The 18,587-nt window shown below is 43.1% G+C and overlaps 1 protein-coding gene across 1 annotated transcript in view; it reads right to left on the bottom strand.

Annotated features, from left to right (window-relative positions):
- Positions 1-1,299: 1,299 nt before the first annotated feature.
- Positions 1,300-18,587, bottom strand: part of LOC117505949 (CREB-regulated transcription coactivator 2-like) — a 104,192-nt gene continuing 86,904 nt past the window's right edge. Inside the window, exons 8-10 of the mRNA XM_034165485.1 lie at positions 13,744-13,815; positions 13,416-13,626; positions 1,300-2,747 (exon numbers count right to left, since the gene is read on the bottom strand). Of these exons, the coding sequence (XP_034021376.1) occupies positions 2,557-2,747; positions 13,416-13,626; positions 13,744-13,815 (474 nt within the window). The 3' untranslated portion in view covers positions 1,300-2,556. The remainder of the gene's footprint in view (positions 2,748-13,415; positions 13,627-13,743; positions 13,816-18,587) is intronic.

Below are 18,587 nucleotides of genomic sequence, written 5' to 3'. Positions count from 1 at the left end.
TACCAGTAGATTCAGTAGATTCTCACAAATCCAACAAGACCAAACATTCATGGTATGCACACTCTTAAGGCTATGAAATTGGGCTATTAGTAAAAAAAAAAAGTAGAAAAGGGGGTGTTCACAATAATAGTAGCATCTGCTGTTGATGCTACAAACTCAAAACTATTATGTTCAAACTGCTTTTTTAGCAATCCTGTGAATCACTAAAATAGTATTTAGTTGTATAATCACAGTTTTTCAAGATTTCTTCACATCTGCGAGGCATTCATTTTGTTGGTTTGGAACCAAGATTTTGCTTGTTTACTAGTGTGCTTGGGGTCATTGTCTTGTTGAAACACCCATTTCAAGGGCATGTCCTCTTCAGCACAAGGCAACATGACCTCTTCAAGTATTTTGACATATCCAAACTGATCCATGATACCTGGTATGCGATATATAGGCCCAACACCATAGTAGGAGAAACATGCCCATATCATGATGCTTGCACCACCATGCTTCACTGTCTTCACTGTGAACTGTGGCTTGAATTCAGAGTTTGGGGGTCGTCTCACAAACTGTCTGTGGCCCTTGGATCCAAAAAGAACAATTTTACTCATCAGTCCACAAAATATTCCTCCATTTCTCTTTAGGCCAGTTGATGTGTTCTTTGGCAAATTGTAACCTCTTCTGCACGTCTTTTATTAAACAGAGGGACTTTGTGGGGGATTCTTGCAAATAAATTAGCTTCACACAGGCGTCTTCTAACTGTCACAGCACTTACAGGTAACTCCAGACTGTCTTTGATCATCCTGGAGCTGATCAATAGGCGAGTCTTTGCCATTCTGGTTATTCTTCTATCCATTTTGATGGTTGTTTTCCGTTTTCTTCCACGCGTTTGTTTTTTTTTGTCCATTTTAAAGCATTGGAGATCATTGTAGATGAACAGCCTATAGTTTTTTGCACTTGCGTATACGTTTTCCCCTCTCCAACCAACTTTTTAATCAAACTACGCTGTTCTTCTGAACAATGTCTTGAACGTCCCATTTTCTTCAGGCTTTCAAAGAGAAAAGCATGTTCAACAGGTGCTGGCTTCATCCTTAAATAGGGGACACCTGATTCACACCTGTTTGTTCCACAAAACTTATGAACTCACTGACTGAATGCCACACTACTATTATTGTGAACACCCCCTTTTCTACTTTTTTTTACTAACAGCCCAATTTCATAGCCTTAAGAGTGTGCATATCATGAATGCTTGGTCTTGTTGGATTTGTGAGAATCTACTGAATGTACTGGTACCTTGATCCCATGTAACAATAAGAAATATACTCAAAACCTGGATTAATCTTTTTAGTTACATAGCACTACTATTATTCTGAACACTACTGTATATATATAAGCTCTGGGTAACCAATCACAGTATAGAAGAGCCAGAGAGATATTTGGGCCGTTTGTTCCCACGATCCTTCACTTTGTTCCCCTCATGCAACAAAAACAGGCAAATGCTGAACAACCTGTATAAATTTAGTTTTTCTATGAATTTTAACCCAATGTGTGGACTCTCGATGAGTGAAGTGAAGCATCATGGGAATGAAATGTCCAAAATGCCCTTGGAACACCTTGGGGGGGTCCACGAACATCCAGCTCCTATTTTCTACGTCTATAGTTAAAGAACCCGTTCTTGAAAAGCATCATTTTGTACTTCAAAATAAAACAGTTCTGTGCGCGATGCAACAAAGTCAACAGATTCTTCTACAGAAACACAGAAGTAGCAGATGGAATGTGCGCAAGAATAAAGTCTACGAAAAAAACCCCAACAGAAGATTTTCATATGTTGAGAGTTAAAAGTCCATCATGGCCTTACGATTTTAAAGCTGCTTCAGTCGGTGAGTGCTAGCGTGAAGTCAAAGCGCTCCAGGAACACATGCTGCCACGCCGGCACTACCTCGTTAACAAACGGATCCTTCTGGACATCAAGACAACACCAATAAATGTTTCAAGTGGCGGCTCGCTAAATGTTAAAGCACAGAACCTCGTGTTAGCCAAAAGTTAGCTTTAGCATTTGAGCTGAGAAAAAAAAATAAACATCTTTCCACAGGCAGCAAAGATCAACAGGAGCGACAGAGCAAGAAACAACTGACAACGATAAAGCCCAAGGATCCGCGCTGACTGGATACTTTTCAATATGGCGTCTTCAAAGCATTGCTGGTTTGCAGTTTCTTACATCACGTAAGCAGACGACATGCAAGCAGCTCCCGCATGTTCGCATTTGGCATCAATATGCAGGTAAGACTCGAACAAGCTAATGCTTAAATGGAGAAGCGTCACGGTTTTCCTCCAATGCAAGCGCTGCCATGGTGTTTTTAGATAAGTGCCTCAGAGTCCCCCCTCCAGGATTCAGGTCCCAGGATGCACTGCTCTCAGTTACATGCACTGCAGCCCGTCCAGCTGACTGTCATCTAGGGGGAGTGGTGAGTGGGCGGTGAAGTGGCACTGAATCTCTTCTCCTCCACATCCGTTGTGGCCATCAAGTTCTTCACGATCCCAGCAAGGTCCAGGAGTGGAGTTCTGATCGGATCACTTCAGCCGGTCGGATCGGAAAGAGTCCTCTACCGCAGGGTCAGCAAGCATTAGGTCCCCGTCCAGCATATCCAGAGCCAGAGGGTCAATCCGGAGCGGATCGTCCAAGGAGAAGGAGTCCATTTCAAAGCCAGGGACATGGGACAAGGCGCTGGCAATCTCTTTGGACAAACCTGGTGGTGACTCACCTGGAGAGAGGGAGGGGAGTCAAGTCCAAAAGTATTTGGAAACCAACAGTGTTCATTTTCTATGACCACATACCAGAGAGTAGGACTGAGTGATATGACCAAAATCTCACATCCCGAAAAAAAAAATCCTGCCATACCTGACTAAAAGTCCTGTCATACCCCGCTAATACCATACTTTGCTAAGAGTCCTGCCAGACCTCGTTAACAGTCCTCCCATAACTTGTAAAAGTCCTGCCATACCCTGCTAAAAGTCCCACATACCTTGCTAAAAGGTCTGCTATACCATGTTAAAAGTTCTCCCATAGCTCGACAAAACTCCGCTCGGCAATACTCCACACATATACCCTGTAAAAGTCCTGAATTACCTCGCTAAACGTCCTCATACACCCTGTAAAAGTCCTGCCATACCTCGCTAAAAATCCTCCCATACCCTATAAAAGTCCTGCCATAAATTGGTAAAGGTCCTGCCATAACTCGCTAAAAGTCCTCCCGTACCTTCCTAAAAGTCCTTTCATCCACAGGTCAAAGACCTTTTATACCTCACTAAAAATCCTCCTATACACAGATAAAAGTCTTTCTATATCCCGGAAAAAGTCCTCCCATATCCTAATGAGTCTCGTGCCCATATATATATATATATATATATATATATATATATATATATATATATATATATATATACACGAGGTCTGTTAGAAAAGTAACGGACCGTTTTATTTTTTTCAAAAACTATATGTATTTGATTCATACACTCAACAAAAATATAAATGCAACACTTTTGGTTTTGCTCCCATTTTGTATGAGATGAACTCAAAGATCTAAAACTTTTTCCACATACACAATATCACCATTTCTCTCAAATATTGTTCACAAACCAGTCTAAATCTGTGATAGTGAGCACTTCTCCTTTGCTGAGATAATCCATCCCACCTCACAGGTGTGCCATACCAAGATGCTGATTAGACACCATGATTACTGCACAGGTGTGCCTTAGACTGCCCACAATAAAAGGCCACTCTGAAAGGTGCAGTTTTATCACACAGCACAATGCCACAGATGTCGCAAGATTTGAGGGAGCATGCAATTGGCATGCTGACAGCAGGAATGTCAACCAGAGCTGTTGCTCGTGTATTGAATGTTCATTTCTCTACCATAAGCCGTCTCCAAAGTCGTTTCAGAGAATTTGGCAGTACATCCAACCAGCCTCACAACTGCAGACCACGTGTAACCACACCAGCCCAGGACCTCCACATCCAGCATGTTCACCTCCAAGATCGTCTGAGACCAGCCACTCGGACAGCTGCTGAAACAATCGGTTTGCATAACCAAAGAATTTCTGCACAAACTGTCAGAAACCATCTCAGGGAAGCTCATCTGCATGCTCGCCGTCCTCATCGGGGTCTCGACCTGACTCCAGTTCGTCGTCGTAACCGACTTGAGTGGGCAAATGCTCACATTCGCTGGCGTTTGGCACGTTGGAGAGGTGTTCTCTTCACGGATGATGTGAAGGAGATGTGTTGCACTGCATGAGGCAAATGGTGGTCACACCAGATACTGACTGGTATCCCCCCCAATAAAACAAAACTGCACCTTTCAGAGTGGCCTTTTATTGTGGGCAGTCTAAGGCACACCTGTGCACTAATCATGGTGTCTAATCAGCATCTTGATATGGTACACCTGTGAGGTGGGATGGATTATTTCAGCAAAGGAGAAGTGCTCACTATCACAGATTTAGACTGGTTTGTGAACAATATTTGAGGGAAATGGTGATATTGTGTATGTGGAAAAAGTTTTAGATCTTTGAGTTCATCTCATACAAAATTGGAGCAAAACCAAAAGTGTTGCGTTTATATTTTTGTTGAGTATATGTTTTTACGTCAGCCAAGCTTGAATTTCCAACTTTTATTTTTTTGAACCACCCTAGTGCGCATGCGTGAGTTTTTTCATGCCTGTTGGTTGCGTCATTCGCCTGTGGGCAGGAAAATCACCTCTTTTGGAAGTCTTAAGGACAAGTTGGAACATGCCCTGCTGTTAAACAATTTCTCAGATACTCACTCAACTGAAAGCCACCAAAAGCCACCTGGATTTTACAAATGATTATCAACATGGAGGTGTTTTTCCTGTGGCGGGCGTGCGGTGCCGGCTGCGAGCCGACGCGCCAATCCGTCTGCACGTCTTTCATTAAAAAAAATCTCCTTTAACAGTGGAATGTCCGGATAAACTGCTGATTCCGAGCTCTTCTGAAACTTCTCTGTTCTCTCACGATGTCCTTGGTCAACAGAGGCTTAAATTTGGAGGTTTTCAGCTTGAAACAGGATGATGACGTCCCGCTCCGTGGGAAGTCCTTACAGCGATAGAAACAATCCAAAATCTCTCATCAGCTGTTAAAATTTACACCGAAAACCAGCTGAATTTCTCGAATGATGTCCACTCGGATGTGCCTCACAGCTTTTGAAAAAATTTTGATCAAGCACAGCACCAGTCTCTCAGCAACTTCTCAGACAATGAAAATCCGACGAGGGGGCTGAACCACTCCTTCCACAAGGCGTGCTCACAGGCGAATGATGTCACCGACAGGCGTGAAAAAACTCACGCATGCGCACTAGGGTGGTTCAAAAAAAATAAAAGTTGGAAATTCATTTTATGATGCTTTGGGAAAAAAAAGCCTGCCAAATATTTTTGTCATACATTAATATTTAGAGGTAGCACATCATAGCTGAAGGTTGTAAATATATCAATTATCGCTGCCCGAGTGCCCGTGCAATAGGTTATCCATTATCCACTATCTAATCACATCACTTATAAAGAGGATAGAAGTTAACCACCTGAGTGTAACTAAAGTATAATTTTATATTCAATTTAAAACTATACCTGGGTTTAAATATTCCTCACAAACAACATACTTTCAAAAATGTTATTTTAGGCTACAAGCTGAAAATTTTGCTTCAATTCACAGCTTCTTTTCTTTCAGAACTTTGGTGATGGTGAATCTAACATGAGATAAATGTAAAAAGAGACACTTGCTGACAACATGCTTAACCATTAACTGGAAACTTCATTAAAACATGTCAGCTACTAGAAGTGGAACATTTGTATACCTTATTGGTTCCACCGACTGAAATAAAGGGAAACAAATTGCCCTCAAATGGGCAAATACTCAAGGTGTTTTTCTTCAAACACACTGATTTGAAGAAAACTGTCCATGATGCTGCTGTGACCTCTATAGACATGGCAATTCCTTTTTGGGAGAGAGCTAGAATCCCACTGAGGGCAAAGCAGCATCTGATCACAAAGTTAGAAAAGGTGTTCGGAAAATGGAAAACATTGAAAAAGACCAAGAATCACAATACAGACAAGCAGAAGAAAGATGAAACAGTGTTTTGTGAATCTTTGGAGGACTTGTTTGACATGGCACATCAGGATGTCCTAACAATGATAAAGTTTGAAGATGACAGACAGTTCCTACTTGCTCAGCGAGAGAAAGGTAGAGGATGCATGACAGGCATAGATAAAATACAAACTGCCAAAGAACAAAGAGCAGAAAAAAGGAAAGCTGCAGAAGCAAAATACAAAGAGAAACTGGAGGAGCCTGGACCATGTAATGTCTCACTACCTGACACTGTCTCCAGCCAGAGTGAAGAGAACACAGAAAGTCCAGATGAAGAATTTGTTATGCCAGTGCCACAAAAAGCCAGTAAAATTAAAGCTGTTGTAACACCAGGACTTGCAGCAGCATTGGATAGGACCAAAACAACAGACAGAAGGGCCACCTATATTCTGACTGAAACGGCAGCAAGTCTTGGTCATGATGCAAGCAACTGAAATATCATTATCATCTAAAGGATGTTCTCTTATGTTACACAGCTGTATAATTGGTTCTTGTGCTGATTCATACATTTTTGGATATTAAGTACTGCAAGGCATAAAGAATATTATTGTTTGGAGCTAGATCAAAATATATGTGGAAATATATAAAGCATAGACTTATTTAAATTTATCAATAATGAAACAGTATTTCATCAATAAAATGAAAATGCAATGTTTGATTGTTACAAAATCTTCGCTACCCCAGTATGTAGGTTTTGTAGGAGCATGATACATGTACAAGAAGAACTGCATCTCACAATTCATGTTTTAGTGTTAACTATTTTATGGGATATGAAAAGATTTGATTTTCCAATGTATTGCCATAATTTCTGTCCTGACATATCAATATTAAACTGACAGAAATAATTGGGAAATATTTGGAAATGACCATACTATATGACAAAGTTATTGCGAGCAAAATCTTTAAGGGCTGTGTGCTACCAGTAAAAATTATTAGAGTTTTATGAAATTGTACATGATGTGTTTTTATGTTAGGTACAACAAATTTAGAGGGTGAGACTTGAAGTTTTTTGAAAAAAATTTTTTGACCATTTTTATGGACCACCCTAATGCGCACGAGGGTTCAAGCTTGGCTGATGTAATCACGCGTGATTCAAATCCATATAGTTTTTTCTTTAAATAAAACTGTCGGTTTATTTTCTAATAGACCTCGTATATATATATATATATATATATATATATATATATATATATATATATATATATACTCAACAAAAATTTAAACGCAACACTTTTGGTTTTGCTCCCATTTTGTATGAGATGAACTCAAAGATCTAAAACTTTTTCCACATACACAATATCACCATTTCCCTCAAATATTGTTCACAAACCCGTCGAAATCTGTGATAGTGAGCACTTCTCCTTTGCTGAGATAATCCATCCCACCTCACAGGTGTGCCATATCAAGATGCTGATTAGACACCATGATTAGTGCACAGGTGTGCCTTAGACTGCCCACAATAAAAGGCCACTCTGAAAGGTGCAGTTTTGTTTTATTGGTGGGGGGATACCAGTCAGTATCTGGTGTGACCACCATATGCCTCATGCAGTGCAACACATCTCCTTCGCATCATCCGAGAAGAGAACACCTCTCCAACGTGCCAAACACCAGCGAATGTGAGCATTTGCCCACTCAAGTCGGTTACGACGACGAACTGGAGTCAGGTCGAGACCCCGATGAGGATGACGAGCATGGAGATGAGCTTCCCTGAGACGGTTTCTGACAGTTTGTGCAGAAATTCTTTGGTTATGCAAAGCGATTGTTTCAGCAGCTGTCCGAGTGGCTGGTCTCAGACGATCTTGGAGGTGAACATGCTGGATGTCGAGGTCCTGGGCTGGTGTGGTTACACGTGGTCTGCGGTTGTGAGGCTGGTTGGATGTACTGCCAAATTCTCTGAAATGCCTTTGGAGACGGCTTATGGTAGAGAAATGAACATTCAATACATGAGCAACAGCTCTGGTTGACATTCCTGCTGTCAGCATGCCAATGGCACGCTCCCTCAAATCTTGCGACATCTGTGGCATTGTGCTGTGTGATAAAACTGCACCTTTCAGAGTGGCCTTTTATTGTGGACAGTCTAAGGCACACCTGTGCACTAATCATGGTGTCTAATCAGCATCTTGATATGGCACACCTGTGAGGTGGGATGGATTATCTTAGCAAAGAAGAAGTGCTCACTATCACAGATTTAGACTGGTTTGTGAACAATATTTGAGGGAAATGGTGATATTGTGTGTGTGGAAAAAGTTTTAGATCTTTGAGTTCATCTCATACAAAATGAGAGCAAAACCAAAAGTGTTGCATTTATATTTTTGTTGTATATATATATATATATATATATATATATATATATATATACACATACACACACACACAGACGAGGTCTGTGAGAAAACTATCCGACCTTTTTATTTTTTTCAACAACTATATGGATTTGAATCATGTGCGCTTGCATCAGACAAGCTTGAACCGTGCGCATGCGTGAGTTTTTTTACACCTGTCGGTTGCGTCATTCGCCTGTCGGCAGGCTTTCAGTGAGCACTGGTCCACCCCCCTCGTCGGATTTTTATTGTTTAGAAATGGCGGAGCGACTGCCGCTTTGTTCCATGAAAATTTTTTCAGAAACTCTGCCAGACAGCCAGATGGAAACCATTTGGAAGATTTAGATGGCTTTCGGTGAAGATTCTATCGGTATCACACGGATTAAGGACCATTAAAACTGGATTAAAAAGGGCCCACGGCGGCGGAGGGCAGGCTGGAACGAGCAGATCACTTCCAAATTTAAGGCTCTGTTGATGCAGGATGTCGTGTGACTAGCAGAGAAGTTTCAGAAGAGGTCGGGATCAGCACTTTATCGGCACATTCCACTGTTAAAGGAGATTTTGTAATGAAAGACGTGCGGACGGATTCGCACGTCGCGACGCAGCCGCTCATGGCGTGGGACAAACAACACCTCCGTGTTGGAAACCATTCGTAAGATTCAGACGGCTTTCGGTGGCTTTTCAGTTGAGTGAGTATCTGAGAAATTGTTTAACAGCTGGGCATGTTCCAACTTGTCCTGTGAGACTTCCAATACGGAGGTGTTGTTTGTCCCATGCCATGAGTGGCTGCGTCGCGACGTGCGAATCTGTCTGCACGTCTTTCATTACAAAATTTTTTTTTAATGGTCCTTAATCCGTGTGATACCGATAGAATCTTCACCGAAAGCCATCTGAATCTTCCAAATGGTTTCCATCTGGCTGTCTGGCAGAGTTTCTGAAAAAAATTTCATGGAACAAAGCGGCAGTCACACCGCCATTCCTAAACAATAAAAATCTGACGAGGGGGGTGGACCAGTGCTCACTCAAAGCCTGCCCACAGGCGAATGACGCAACTGACAGGCGTGAAAAAACTCACACATGCGCACGAAGGTTCAAGCTTGTCTGATGCAAGCGCACATGATTCAAATCCATATAGTTTTTGAAAAAAATAAAAAGGTCGGATACTTTTCTAACAGACCTCGTATATATACATATATATAAATATATACACATATATACACACACACACACACACATATATATATATATACAAGGTCTGTTAGAAAAGTATCGGACCTTTTTATTTCTTTCAAAAACCATATGGATTTGAATCACGTGTGATTGCATCAGCCAAGCTTGAACCTTTTTCGGCACATTTCACTGTTACAGGAGTTTTTTCATGGAAAGAAAAGCAGAGGATTGCGCCACCGTGCCGTTCATGGCGCGGGACAAAACCACCGCAGTGTTGGTCTCACAGGACGGCTTTCAGACGGCTTCTGGTTACTTTTCAGTCGTGTGATTATCCGAGAAATTTAGCATGAGCTGGACATGCCCCAACATGTCCTGTGAGGCTTCATCACAGCGTTGCTTTGCGCCATGCGGCTCCACCGCGACACGCGGAACTCCTCCGCTTTTCTTTCCATGAAAAAAAACTCCTGTAACAGTGGAATGTGCTGTTCATTTCTAAACTGGACACTGTCTTGATCCGGTATGTCATCTGACTAGCACAGGAATTGCGGAAGACATGGACTTCAGCACTTTTTCAGCACATTCAGACAGACGTGCGGAGGAGTTCCGCGCGTCGCGGTGGAGCCGCATGGTGCAAAGCAACGCCGTGATGAAGCCTCACAGGACATGTTGGGGCATGTCCAGCTCATGCTCAATTTCTCAGATAATCACACGACTGAAAAGCAACCAGAAGCCGTCTGAAAGCCGTCCTGTGAGACCAACACGGGGGTGGTTTTGTTCCGCGCCATGAACGGCACGGTGGCACAATCCTCCGCTTTTCTTTCCATGAAAACAACTCCTGTAACAGTGGAATGTGCCGAAAAAGTGCTGATGTCCACGTCTCCAGCCTTTTTGTGAAAGTCAGACGATGTCCTGGATCAACAAAGCCTTCACGTTGGAAATGATCTGGTTGTTTCAGCGGGGTGTGAGCCTGTCGATCGGCGCTCAGAGCGCGGCACACTCTCAGACGCTGTGGGCCATCCTTAAACCGGCAGTAACACTCCTTAATCTGTGTAATCCCCACAAAATCGTCCCTGAAAGCCATATTAATTTTCTGAACGGTGTCCACCTGGAGGTCTCTCACAGTTTCTGTAAAAGAAATTGATGCAGCAAAGCTCCAAATCGTTCAGACATTTATTCGCAATAAAAAAACGAAGAGAGGGTGGACCACACCTCACTCAAAGCGTGCTCACAGGCGAATGACGCAACCGACAGGCGTGAAAAAAATCATGCATGCGCACGAAGGTTCAAGCTTGGCTCATGCAATCACACGTGATTCAAATCCATCAGGTTTTTGAAAAAAATAAACATATATATATATATATATGTATATATGTGTGTGTGTGTGTACACGAGGTCTGTTAGAAAAGTATCTGACTTATTTATTTTTTTTTTTTCAAAAACCATATGGATTTGAATCACGTGTGCTTGCATGAGCCAACCTTGAACCTTCGTGCGCGTGCATGATTTTTTTCACGCATGTCGGTTGCGTCATTTGCTTGTAAGCAGCTTTTGTGTGTGGATGGGTGGAGTTGCTCGTCATTTTTTCTTTGCAAGGAAATGGCGGAACGACTGGAGCAGCGCAACTGCATCAAATTTTGCCAGAAACTGGGCGACAGCCAGGTGGAAACCATTTGGATTATTCAGACGGCTTTCGGTGACGATCCTCTCGGCATCACACAGATTAAGGAGCGGTACACCCGGTTTAAAGACAGCCGCACAATGGTGGAGAGCGCGCCGCGCTCCGGGCGGCATCAACACACTGAAACGACCGGATCATTTCCAAAGTGAACGTGGGACCGTCGTGTGATTATCCGAGAAATTGCGGAAGAGGTGGACATCAGCACTTTTTCAGCACATTTCACTGTGAAAGAAGATTCTGCCATGAAAAGAGCGGCGGCGAAATTCATCAGCACAAAGCTGATGGCGCAGCAACAGCTCCTCCGTGATGAAGCCTCACAGGACATGTTGTGGCATGTCATAATCTGTTAATCATGTTAATCTGTGTGATGCCGAGAGGATCGCCACCGAAAGCCGTCTGAAGCCGCTTTGGAAGCGAGACAAAGGAACACCTCCGTTTCGGCATGTCAGAGGACAAGTTTGGACATGTCTATCTCGGCTTTCAATGCTTACCAGTCCAGTAAGTATCAGTGAAATTGTGGAGAGCTGGACATGTCCAAACTTGTCCTCTGACACGCCGAAACAGAGGTGTTCCTTTGTCTCGCTTCCAAAGCGAATCGGTCGTGATGCGCGAAGCCTCCGCGCGGCTTTCCATGACAAAATCTCTTGTTAAAAGTGAAATCTGCCGGAAAATGGCTGATGTCCAGCTCTTGTGATAACCAGAGAAAGAGCACACAACGGTCTCGTATCCACAGAGCCATCCGTTTAGAAATGGTCCGGTGGCTTGTGCCGCGTCGTCGCAGCTCGGAGCGCGGCGCGCTGAGCGTCCTTAAAGGGGTCCTTAAAGCTGTACTAACAGACCTTATTCTCTGTGAAGCCTGTAAAATTTTCACCGAAAGCCAGATAAATTTTTGGAATGGTTTCCAGGTGCCAGTCTCTAACAGCTTCTGAAAAAATTCTGATGGAAAAAAAGTCCAAATCATTCCGCCATTTCCAGACAATGAAAATCCGACGACGGGCGGGACCACTCCTTCCACAAGGCGTGCTCACAGGCGAATGACGTCACCGACAGGCGTGGAAAAACTCACGCATGTGCACAAGGGTTCAAGCTTGTCTGACGTGAAAACATATGAATCAAATCCATATAGTTTAAAAAAACAATAAAAAGGTACGATACCTCGTACATACATATACACACACACACACATATATATATACATACGTATATTATATATATATATATATATATATATATATATATATATGCCGATCGGCAGGCTCACACCCCGCTGAAACAACCAGATCATTTCCAACGTGAAGGCTATATATATAAGGACCCCTTTAAGGACGGTCGGTGCGCCGCGCTCCGAGCTGCGATGTCGCGGCACAAATTATTTTTTTTATTTAAAAAAAATAATAAAAAGGACCGTTACTTTATGGACACACCACATATATATATATATATATATATATATATATATATATATATATATATATATATATATATATATATATGTGGCGGCGCACCGACCGTCCTTAAAGGGGTCCTTAAAGCTGTAGTTAAAGTCCTTATTCTCTGTGAAGCCCGTAAAATTTTCACCAAAAGCCAGATAACTTTTTCCAATGGTTTCCAGGTGCCAGTCTCTAACAGCTTCTGAAAAAATTCTGATGGAAAAAAAGTCCTTTTCATTCCGCCATTTCTAGACAATGAAAATCCGACGAGGGGGCGGGACCACTCCTTCCACAAGGTGTGCTCACAGGCGAATGACGTCACCGACAGGCGTGGAAAATCTAACGCATGCGCACGAGGGTTCAAGCATGTCTGACGTAAAAACATATGAATGAAATCCATATAGTTTTTAAAAAAAATAAAAAGGACGGTTACTTTATGGACACACCACGTATATGTGTGTATATATGTGTAAGTGGTGTAGATGAGGTCAACTGGCTTCAGGCTCAGGGGCTCCTTACAGTTTTTTTTTTAAAGGATGGAATTTATTCTAAATGAGGAAAAGTGAAAGAGTGCAAAGTGCGGAGTTTGCAGGATTTTAAATATCTGTCTCATTATTTCATGTCTTTTTAATGAAAAAGTCTGGATTGGTCTAAGATGTCTCTGCAATAAGGTCCACGAACCTGAACAGGAATCCATACCAGTGAGGATGATGTTGGGAACGTTGTGTCGCCCCTCCCCAGTGCTGTAGTCTTGGTTCTGGTTGTTCAGAAAATGGTGGTCTCCGTGCTCTTGGAACTCCAGGGGTCCCTGGGTGTGGGAGGTGTACTGGTTCTGGTCGGTGGTGCCGCAGTGGTTCAGAGACAGACTGTCACATTGGTTCTCTCCTGTGAACTGGAAGACATCAGGTTCCAATTAGAGACAGCATTATACTTTGACAGGAGGTCACTGGATCACAAATGAGCGCAGGTCTTAGAACCAAAGCTGTTTTCAGGTTTTATACTTCAGTACCTGTTGGCCAGATCTGCCTGTAAGATGGAGATTCAGGTACGGATCATCCAGCAACGAGTTTAGCAAGGTGTCCTAAAAAACACAAGAAACGCTAAACTTCTTGTAACAAACAGTAAATTATCCTTCTGTCAGTTTTCCTGCTAAACATCTGGCATCAAATCAGGACTTTTACCTGCACCATCACTTCGTGAAGAACTAACAACCGGTGTGACCTGACTGAGTGAACACACTGAACGTGATCCGGATGAGAAAACGCTTCCAAACTGAAAACCGGAACGTTTACTTCCATTGCTCTCTTGGTCTCAGGAACAAAATAACCTCTCAGTTTAAATGACATTTATTTCAAAATCCAGATAAATCTCTGCAGATGAATCAGAGGAAGCCATGTGTTATGATTGTGGCCCAGCAGAACCCTGAAATCAGGTTTCTCTTTCATGTCACGTTGGTGTGACATCAGTCCTGATTCCTCTGCACTGAAACTCCACAGGACTCACTGCAGCCAGGAAACTCATGCTGCTACTGAGATGTGCGTCTCGCTCAACATGAGCGCCAAAATCGAAATCAAGATGTTCTGCAGCAGTGTTCTACGCAAGAGGCACTCATCTCCCGTCTGAGTGCTCCACCACACCACAGATATTCACCCTCATCTAACTCGGGAAAATATCTGTCATTTTGGGCGACTGGGCATGGACGTAAGACCTCTGAAAATGCATACCGCACGACAACAGCATGTTATTTGCATTATTATCACTTACTGAGATACACAACACGTGGAATCACATTAACAATATTTAAGGTCATTTCAAAATGCACGACACCCAACAAACGCGGACATAAATATTATATATATATATATATACACACACACACACACACACACGAGGTCTATTAGATAATAAACTGACCCTTTTATTTATTTTTTTTAACTATATGGATTTGAATGACATGCGATTACACCAATCATGCTTGAGCCCTCGTGCGCATGCATGAGTTTTTTCACGGGTGTCGGTGATGTAATTTCCCTGTGGGCAGGCCTTAGGTGAGATGTGGTCCCGCCCTCTCAGCTGAATTCCTTTGTTTCACACGCTGCTTGAGACGGCGCGCGTTGCTTTAACAAAATTTTTTCTGGACCTGTGAGGAATATCCGAGTGGACACTATTTGAGAAATTAAGCTGGTTTTCGGTGAAAAGTTTAACAGCTGATGAGAGATTACAGGGTGTTTCTGTCGGTGTAAGGACTTACCACGGTGCGAGACGTCACGCAGCGCTCTCAGGTGCCGTCGTCAGCCTGTTTCAAGCTGAAAACCTCCACATTTCAGGCTGTATTGATCCAGGACGTCGTGAGAGAACAGAGACGTTTCAGAAGAAGTCGGTTTCAGCATTTTATCTGGATATTCCACTGTTAAAGGAGATTTTTTTAATGAAAGACGTGCGGACGGATTGCAGCGTCGGCTCGCAGCCGCTGCGATGCTCAGCCACAGGACAAACACCTCTGTTGGAAGCCTTAAGGACAAGTTGGAACATGTCCAGCTGTTAAACAATTTCTCATATACTCACTCCACTGAAAGCCATCAAAAGCCGCCTGGATTTTACAAATGGTTATCAACACGGAAGTGTTTTTCCTGTGCCGCCGCACCGCGCCGGCTGCGTCCCGACGCGCGGACCCGTCCGCACGTCTTTCATTAAAAAAATCTCCTTTAACAGTGGAATATCCGGATAAAATGCTGAAACCGGCTTCTTCTGAAACTTCTCTGTTCTCTCACGACATCCTGGATCAACAGAGCCTGAAATGTGGAGGTTTTTAGCTTGAAACAGAACAGAGAACTTTCAGAAGAAGTCGGCATGAGGAGTTTATTCGGAATTTCCATTGTTAACGGTCATTTTGTAATGAAAGAACGTGCGGGTAGAGTCGCATGTCAGGCTGGACCCGACCGCGGGGGGTCGCGGCAGGAAAAACACCTCCGTTGGAAATCTTAACGGGCAAGTTGGAACATGCCCAAGCTGTTAAACAATTTCTCAGTTACTCACTTGTTGAAAGCCATTAAAAGCCGCCTAAATTCTACAAATGGTTTTCAACACGGAGGTGTTTTTCCTGTCGCGGCGCACACAGATTTGCCGAGTCGTCACGGAAACGACTCGGCGAATTTGCACGTACGTCTTTCATTAAAAAATGTCCTTAAACAGTGGAATGTCCGCATAAATTCCTCATGCCGGCCTCTTCTGAATCTTCTCTGTTCTCTCACGATGTCCTGGGTGAATTAAGCCTTAAATTAGGATGTTTTCAGCTCGAAACAGGCCGACGACAGTGCCTGGAAGCGCTGCAGGACGTCCCGCTCCGTGGGAAGTCCTTACACCAACAGAAACACCCCATAATCTCTCATCAGCCGTTAAACTTTTCACAGAAAACCAGCTTATTTTCACGAATAGTGTCCACTCGGATATTCCTCACAGGTCCAGAAAAAATGTTGATAAAGCAACGCGCGCCGTCTTGAGCAGCGTGTGAAACAAAGGAATTCAGCCGAGAGGGCGGGACCACATCTCACTCAAGGCCTGCCCACAGGGAAATGACGTCACCGACACGCGTGAAAAAACTCACGCATGCGCACGAGGGTTCAAGCATGATTGGTGTAATCGCATGTCATTCAAATCCATATAGTTAAAAAAAATAATAAAAGGGTCGGTTTATTATCTAAGAGACCTCGTATATATATATATATATATATATATATATATACACACATATAAATATATATATACACACACATACATACATATATATATATATATACGAGGGCTGTCCATAAAGTATAGGTCCTTTTTATTTTTTTCAAAAACTATATGGATTTCATTCATATGTTTTTACATCAGACATGCTTGAACCCTCGTGCGCATGCGTGAGTTTTTCCACGCCTGTCGGTGACGTCATTCGCCTGTGAGCACTCCTTGTGGGAGGAGTCGTTCAGCCCCTCGTCGGAATTCCTTTGTCTGAGAAGTTGCTGAGAGACTGGCGCTTTGTTTGATCAAAATTTTTTCTAAACCTGTGAGACACATCGAAGTGGACATGGTTCGAAAAATTAAGCTGGTTTTCAGTGAAAATTTTAACAGCTGATGAGAGATTTTGAGGTGATTCTGTCACTTTAAGGACTTTTCACGGTGCGAGACGTCGCGCAGCGCTCTCAGGCAGCGTCATCAGCCTGTTTCAAGCTTAAAACCTCCACATTTCAGGCTCTGTTGATCCAGGACGTCGTAAGAGAACAGAGAAGTTTCAGAAGAAGTCGGTTTCAGCATTTTATCCGGATATTCCACTGTTAAAGATTTTTTTAATGAAAGACGTGCGGGCGGATTGCAGCGTCGGCTCGCAGCCGCCGCGATGCTCCGTCACAGGAAAAACACCTCTGCTGGAAGCCTTAAGGACAAGTTGGAACATCTCCAGCTGATAAACAATTTCTCATATACTCACTCCACTGAAAGCCATCAAAAGCCAACTGGATTTTAGCAAATGGTTATCAACACGGAGGTGTTTTTCCTGTGCCGCCGCACCGCGCCGGCTGCGTCCCGACGCGCGGACCCGTCCGCACGTCTTTCATTAAAAAAATCTCCTTTAACAGTGGAATATCCGGATAAAATGCTAAAACCGACTTCTTCTGAAACGTCTCTGTTCTCTCACGACGTCCTGGATCAATAGAGCCTGAAATGTGGAGGTTTTAAGCTTGAAACAGGCTGATGACGCCGCCTGAGAGCGCTGCGCGACGTCTTGCACCGTGAAAAGTCCTTAAAGCGACAGAATCACCTCAAAATCTCTCATCAGCTGTTAAAATTTTCACTGAAAACCAGCTTAATTTTTCGAACCATGTCCACTTCGATGTGTCTCACAGGTTTAGAAAAAATTTTGATCAAACAAAGCGCCAGTCTCTCAGCAACTTCTCAGACAAAGGAATTCCGACGAGGGGCTGGACGACTCCTCCCACAAGGAGTGCTCACAGGCGAATGACGTCACCGACAGGCGTGGAAAAACTCACGCATGTGCACGAGGGTTCAAGCATGTCTGACGTAAAAACATATGAATGAAATCCATATAGTTTTTGAAAAAATAAAAAGGACCTATACTTTACGGACAGCCCTCGTATATATACACATATAAATATATATATACACACACATACATACATATACACACACATACATACATATATATATATATACTCAACAAAAATATAAACGCAACACTTTTGGTTTTGCTCCCATTTTGTATGAGATGAACTCAAAGATCTAAAACTTTTTCCACATACACAATATCACCATTTCCCTCAAATATTGTTCACAAACCAGTCTAAATCTGTGATAGTGAGCACTTCTCCTTTGCTGAGATAATCCATCCCACCTCACAGGTGTGCCATACCAAGATGCTGATTAGACACCATGATTAGTGCACAGGTGTGCCTTAGACTGTCCACAATAAAAGGCCACTCTGAAAGGTGCAGTTTTATCACACAGCACAATGCCACAGATGTCGCAAGATTTGAGGGAGCGTGCAATTGGCATGCTGACAGCAGGAATGTCAACCAGAGCTGTTGCTCGTGTATTGAATGTTCATCTCTCTACCATAAGCCGTCTCCAAAGGCGTTTCAGAGAATTTGGCAGTACATCCAACCAGCCTCACAACCGCAGACCACGTGTAACCACACCAGCCCAGGACCTCCACATCCAGCATGTTCACCTCCAAGATCGTCTGAGACCAGCCACTCGGACAGCTGCTGAAACAATCGGTTTGCATAACCTCATACATTCATCTCATACAAAATGGGAGCAAAACCAAAACTGTTGCATTTATATTTTTGTTGAGTG

This window comes from Thalassophryne amazonica, unplaced genomic scaffold (assembly GCF_902500255.1).
Source record: "Thalassophryne amazonica unplaced genomic scaffold, fThaAma1.1, whole genome shotgun sequence".
NCBI classification, from domain to species: Eukaryota; Metazoa; Chordata; class Actinopteri; order Batrachoidiformes; family Batrachoididae; genus Thalassophryne; species Thalassophryne amazonica.
The sequence above is the reverse complement of the archived record's forward strand: the minus strand, read 5'-3'. Positions and strand labels throughout refer to the sequence as shown.